The sequence below is a fragment of the Falco punctatus genome (genome assembly GCF_963210335.1).
Source record: "Falco punctatus genome assembly, chromosome: 1".
NCBI classification, from domain to species: Eukaryota; Metazoa; Chordata; class Aves; order Falconiformes; family Falconidae; genus Falco; species Falco punctatus.
In genome coordinates this window covers 41,818,948-41,826,132 of record NC_137580.1, presented here as the reverse complement: position 1 = coordinate 41,826,132, position 7,185 = coordinate 41,818,948, and the positions used below count along the sequence as shown (strand labels likewise).

General features: G+C 35.0%; 1 protein-coding gene across 2 annotated transcripts in view; it reads right to left on the bottom strand.

Annotated features, from left to right (window-relative positions):
* Positions 1 to 7,185, bottom strand: part of CTNNA2 (catenin alpha 2) — a 557,331-nt gene that overhangs the window by 358,516 nt on the left and 191,630 nt on the right. For both annotated transcript variants that reach the window (XM_080398303.1, XM_080398304.1), the window contains exon 7: positions 831 to 1,034. In XM_080398303.1, coding sequence (XP_080254429.1) covers positions 831 to 1,034 — 204 coding nt within the window. The remainder of the gene's footprint in view (positions 1 to 830; positions 1,035 to 7,185) is intronic.

Sequence of the window (7,185 nt, the reverse complement as noted above, 5' to 3'; positions counted from 1 at the left end):
AAAAGGTTGTTGATATTGCTTAGGACTTTTTCACATATCCTTCAAAGTACACAGCGATAGTACTTACGTGGTGTAATACATAATGTTAGGCAGAGTGCATTTTCTGGGATAAGTTACTCAAAGGTTATGCACTACAGCTCAGTACACATTGAACAATTTAACACCTCTTGAAACCCTACACTGGGAGCTACATTGAAGATACCACAGATAGATTTCTTTGTGTGAACAGCACTAGTGCTAAACTCACTATTTTCATGGCAACTGAATATTTAATAGCTCCAACAGTAAGTGAAGACCTTCAGTGGCTTAACCCACACAGCAAACAGACCACCTCATGTGAGTTTCTACAGGTAACTTCCTAATAATCAAACACAACGACCACCATCACACAGTGGAAATCCTGTTGAAAATTAACTGTATTCATCTTCATTAAGAAAATAATTCTTTGGCCATTTTCCACTTACATTGCGCTTACCATTAGTTTTCATATAAAAAAATATTTTACCTCAAAGGGACTATTTGTTGGTTATTTATTACATAAGAACAAATTTAAATGCTGAAGCTACGGGGAGCACAAATTTCCTTTGCAGGTAAAAAAACACATTCCGATGAAATTCTGATTGTTTCAAACTTCTTTCAAACGTTTCTGATATATTAAAAAGGTAAATAATTCAAATAGCATTACCATTAAAAAGGTAAATAATTAAAATAGCATTACCTTTACTCGTGGTATAAAGACACATTATTGTTTTTGTTAGTCATAACATCAGCTTCAGAAAGGTTTAATCATCTAATGAAGCAGCAGTCAGTAATAAGAGCGTATAACTTACGTTGTTCATATACTCGCTGAGCAGATCCTGCAGGGCCTGCCGCACGGCGTTGCACTCTGCTACAATTCGCTCCCGGCGGTCATCACGTGTGCACGATGAGTCTGCCATCAGCGCAGCTCCACTGATGATGCTCTCCAGCCTTTCTTCAAGAGACGGCCTGAAGCGGGCCTCGCTGAAAGTCATTGGGTCTAAAATAATTTTGTTCTAAAAGACAAAATATGAGTGGGAAAGTTGTGAGCACACAGGGGCCTTCGGCATTTTTGAAGTATCTTAATTTAGCAGTTTCATGGGGGTTTTACTCTTTCATATAAATTCCTGAAAGATCAATATTACAAAAATACCTGGTAGCTCTAAAATCCCAATATATAAATATTTTAAATAATTATATATTTATAGTATTTTATTATTCACAAGCTATAGTTATAAAAGACTACTGGTGAGAGCAACATAGCTGATCCAAGTATGTATTTGGGAAGCACATAGCATAAATCAACACTACTGTAGTATGCGTGCAATGTGTGTATATTTCTCTTTACCTCTATATATTATTTATATATATATATATATCATCCTGAAGTGAATTAATATTATTCTTTCCTGAATCTTCTGAATATTTCTTGGATTTTCTGGAAATTCCTATGAAAAGTGAAAGTTATTTATGACTTAAAAGAAACTGGAATATTCTGTTAACTAATTCCTCCATTTTGATTATTTTTCTTAATAGACTACACTGCAGAAATGCTACTAGATTACCACAGTAATAAATGGGAAGAAAAAAATAAAAATCAAAGAAATTAACACTGCAAGAAAATCATTATTAGATAACGACACTTAGACAAAAAGGTGAAATAGCTCTGATTCCCATTCTGTACCACAATCTTTTAAAAGCCTTTTTTTTTTTTTTAAAAGGCTCTTGCAAGCTTTTTTTTGTTTGTTTGTTTGTAGATCAAGAAAAAGGGATGGATTATTTAACTGAAAAGAGAGTATTTAGGGAAGACAGTCTGAAAAAATCTTTAACTTGTCTAATAGCCTACTCTTTAGCAAAATGTCTTTATTCCACTAGAAAAAAAAAATTCAAAAACTGTGTTCTATTAAAGACACTTTAATTCTATAATTATGATCACTGCTAAACACTTGTGGACCTGATATATCAAACTTAGTACCAAATATAAAATAGAGCTGAAACACATCAACTCTACCCCATCAGTGTACAATCTTACGTCATATTATGAGTTTTGAGTCACAACTAGATTATACTCTGACCTGCCTTTCTCCTTTTGTAGTTCAAAGTAACAAATGCAAAAGCAATAATTGTCTGCTCCCACTTACAGGCACATCAACAACATGGTGGTAGCAATCATGCAAAGAAGTTTCATAGTTGTATATTGTCTACAAACGCTCTGTAAGCTGCATAATTCTTATTTGAGCTTTAAAAATAAATAATTAAATAGGAATTAAAAAGTTAAAAGCATTAATTTTTCTAATAATCACACTTGTTTACAAACCATATAGGACTTTTATTAATGAAGCATTTTAATTTTCAAAATGTTTTTATAACTTTATGATTAGTCTATTTCTTTTACTGTCCAAGAGCAATCAACAAGCACAAGACTAATGATACTTTTAATTTGAAAAAATACAACACAGTGTATAAAAGTGTAAATCAGGATTTAGGGCCATGATACATAATCACAATCTGCCTTCAATGCTGAAAACTGTATCTGTTTATTACAAATCAGAACCTGCTCAAATGAACTTATTCTAGCTTAAATTCTGACTCCAAGTGAATATGTTTTCTTTAATTCAGTGAGACAAGGTTTTCACAAAAGATCAGCTTATTTCCCAATAAAACTTTCAATTAATTCCACACACAAAACCCATTATACACAGAAAGAGGATCATGCCCTGAAAAATCTATAACAACTGAATACATAGCAGTTAAATAGTAATAAACATTAGGATGTCAGGAAATCTATGAAGATTCACTATTTAATAAAAAGGATAAATATAGGAAATTTAACGAGAAAGCATATTGTTTCAGCTCCAGGAACTGCTGACTTAGAAGAAATAAATGCAGCATTACCCAGAATGTGAGATATCATCTCACATGTATCTTCTTGGGTCTATGCTTCACAGCAGTAAGCAGAGCAGTTTTACAAGCCCCTAAATTAGAAATTACTTCTCTAGGAGTTAGGTCTATGCATATTTATGTAGCTGTGCTTTTCAGTCAAATGATAATACTTGGGATTTTCAGAAATCAACTATATAAATTCATCTCCACAACATCATATTTGATTGAGTAGATGCAATGAGATTGCATCAAATGAACCAGCTTAGCAATTTATGCCATAAGTAAGAAAAAAATATTACAAAAAATAGCTGCAAGTTTCAGATTATTTTCAGCATCTCCTTATACAAATCTGGTGATGCTTTTAAATTACCATGAAATGGTCATGTTAAAAGTCATGTGGTTATCGTGTTGGGTTTTTATTTGTTTTCAAATGACCATAACTATGGTCGTTAACAAAGACAGGAAGTATTCTTGACTAGAGACTAGAGGATTACGAATAGTCAACAGACATTCTGTTTGTAGCAAACCTCCTTCTCAACCCATAAAGGCAGTCAAAGCAATATGCATGCAGCACTATTGCAATTTTCATATTTCAGTTACAACAACATAATCACTCCTTCCAGAAATGCCTCACTGTCCTCCTCTTCCTTAGAGCCATAGGTGTACAGTTCCTCCACCGGTTCCTACCTACACAGCAAATTTCAAACAGCAGATCTTACACCTCTGAGTGAGTCACAAATAACATTTTTCTCCTTGGCCATTTCTGAAGACCCTGCACTCAGTCTTCTATAACACCCAAGGACCTATCAAGAACGAGTTCCTGGAATATTTCCATCCTTTTTGAGCCTTGAGGATGGACAATCTGCAGATCAAATATATCCAATATCTGATCACTGAAACGAGACTCACTATTTCCACAAGCAGCTACGTCGCAGTCTGTTCATAAATTTAGGAAATTCTGTACAAATAATAAAACATGTATCATTGAGGGTGTATAATTAATCTAAGCCAATTTTCTCACTGTAAAACATAGAAAAGGAATACATTTGTGGATTTCTTTTCTAAATAAGAAGAGATCTTCATGACCATCAGACCTTAGTTCATGAAGAATAAATGCCACTGAGTTGCATTCAGTAATTTTTCATCCCACAATTTTTTTAGTTTAGAAGTAATTTCTAGGCTTAAGAAGTCACTTAAATATTTGTTTGGGATATTCTGTTAATGAGACTTCAGAATGACAGAATAATTTAGGTTGGAATGGACTTCTTGAGGTTATCTGCTTTAAATGCCTCCTTAAAGCAGAGTCAACTTTGACATCAGGCCAGGCTGCTCAAGGCTTCAACCACTCAACATGAGATCTCCATCCTTGGGAGATTTTCCAAATCTCTCTGGACCCTGTTTCATTGTTTGAGTACCTTTATGGTTTGGTTGTGGTTTTTTTTTTTCCTCCCCAATATCCAAACAGAAATTTCCTTGAATCTGCTTGTGCCAGTTGCCTCTCATCCCAACACCATGAATCTCAAAGTAGACTTTACCTCCATTTTCTCTACACCATCCTACTAGGAATTTGAAGATGCCAACAAGATCCCTCCTCAAACCCGCCTATTCTGCAGTCTGAAAAATTCCCAGCTCTGCCAGCCCCCACTGATCTGTCATCTCCTGCAGGTCCCTCATCATGCAGTCTCTGCTAGATCTGCTCAAGTGTGTTAGTGTTCCTTGCACTTGAGAAGCCCCGCATTGGATCTGGAAGGCCTGATAGTTTCTTAGGCACCAAACATAGGGGAAAAAAAAACCCACTCTCCTTGACCTACTGCCTACACTCTTACTAATGCAGCCTCACAGGTGGCTGACCTGCATGACTGTAAGGGTGCACTACTGACTAAGGTTGAACTTGCTGTTTAACAGAAGCATTATTTCTTAAGCCTAATGTTGCCTTCACAGGCGCTCGGTGACCTGGTTCAGGAACGGCACGGCGGCCAACCCCAGGCCGCGCGGTCCATCAGCTCACAGACACCAATGTGGTGGATGGCAAATGGCACTTATTGATAAGCGGTGCAGCCTTATAGAGCCTGGGTTTACAATGTCACTTCCGTCTGCTTATGTCATAAGCTAAAAGCTATTGGCTATCCGGAGGGGGGCCCTATATTTCCGTACAGCGCAACATCTTCCGGCCGCCAAGCCCTACCTAGCAACACCTAACATCCCCCAAAACGATCAGAACCAACTCTCAATTCATTTTTATAACAAGAAATACTGCTGGGAAAGAAAACTTTAGAGATTCCAAGGAAAGAAACAGTAGTAGTACACTTTCTTTAAATTATAATAAATAACAATGTAGCAACTTTCTGATAGGTGGTTACAAATAAATTATATTTTAGATGTTTATTTTAAACTCTAACAATTTCTCAAATATCTCACAAGGACAACAGGTTTTCGAGCTTTGGGAAAAAGAGAATGGGGATGAGAACCTGCTGCATGACAGCTCTTGACATTCGGTTCCCAGAGTACTATTTTTTGTTTACAAAATGTTTTACTCCTTTCCAAAGAAAGCTTGGTATCAAAATGCATCTTCAAGACTATGTTCTTGACATGTTTAAAGTTCTTACACATATATTAACATAATGTTAACAAGAAAATAACATATTCTCAGAAGGAAGAAAAACTAGTTGCCAAGAAATCTGGCTAAATAAATTCCTTTAAAAGTCTCAAGTTCCCATCACTTCTTAATAGCCAGTTAATGAACGATAAATATAAATGAATTGGAACATTTTACATTTCTAATTAGTTAACTAACATTAGAACCATAAATCAAGGACTGACACCATAATTCAGCCCTTATAATTAAGTGTTTCAAGCCTCTTTACAACTATACACAGATTAGTGTAAACATACATCATTTTTGGCTTCTGTTACTGAAACAAAGTCCAAGAAAATTAATTTAAACATAGTTGGAGAGTTATCTGAAAATTGTTAAACTTCTGATAAAACCTTCTATAATTGTATTACAGTTAACTTATTTTCTCTTATACTCTCAATTTTTTAAAATTATAGAAAGGTATGTTTATAAAGTAGATGCAGTGTTTTCATAAAGAATAAAAACTTTCAGAAAACAGACCTCTTCATACTAATTAGTACCATAACCCATCTTTCTCTTGCTCAAACAGGAATAAACTATCAACATTAATATACTATAGGGCACTACTTCTGAAATTTAAAGTATCAGACAAATTATTTGTACTTCAACTAAAAATACGGAGAATAACTATATACCCTACATAAACGCATTGTATTATCAGAGAACATAATCATTGAAACTTGGTGACATTTATCTGCATTAGAATATCTTTTTCAACAATACTAAAAAGCCAGTTTTTTTACAGAAATATAAAGGAAAACAAAACCAAAACATTAATTTAATCTTACAAAACAAGTTTACAACTCCAAAAGAACCACGATTACTGTATCATTGTCTGTATTTTCCAGATTAAGTACGTGCTCCTGTAAAAGCTTACTTACTACGTGCACTGCCTTATATCACTCAGGAAAAATCTGCTCATCTACAGTTTCCATAAGTAGAAAGTCTCAAGCAAATTTCAGCAGCTTCTTCAGAAGGACAACTTTGTTTATTTTTTAAACACATAAGTGATGTTAATTGGGGGGGGGGGGGGGGGGGCTGGAGGTGAGGGAATAAGTTCCAGCTCTGAAGAAGCTGAAAATTACCCAACATAAAATGTATTCAAATTCATTCGTAAGTCAATGAACAGATTCACAAGTTTTGATAGTGCTCAGTATTTTGGCAAGCTTGAAAAACAGCATGTGGAAAACATAGTTTTCTCAAGATACTAAATACCATTAATTCGAAGGTACCACAGAACCTTAGAGCTGGTAACAAAGAGATTCTTAAATTACAGGTCTGTTATCACTCACCATAAAAATTCTAAGAAATACCGTTTTTGGAGAAAAAGAACCACAAAAACACCAACAAACTGGTCTTCCGAGTCTTCCTGGTACAGTTGTGTGCATCTGTGTAACAGGGAAGGTCAGATTCCTCCCTTTTTACAGATTCTTTCTAGAATTCCCCACCCAATTGCCTCCCATACAACCTCTGACAAAAAAAAATAAGGAATTAATTCTTCCTTGTACTTCCTTAATTTTTAGATTGTGTAAAAGGATGATGACAATAACAGCCTCTGTGGAGCCCTTTATACAATTCACTGTGGTCTATTCTTTAAGACACACAAACCCGCAATTAAACAAAAGGTTTTTACCTTTTGTAATTGGGTA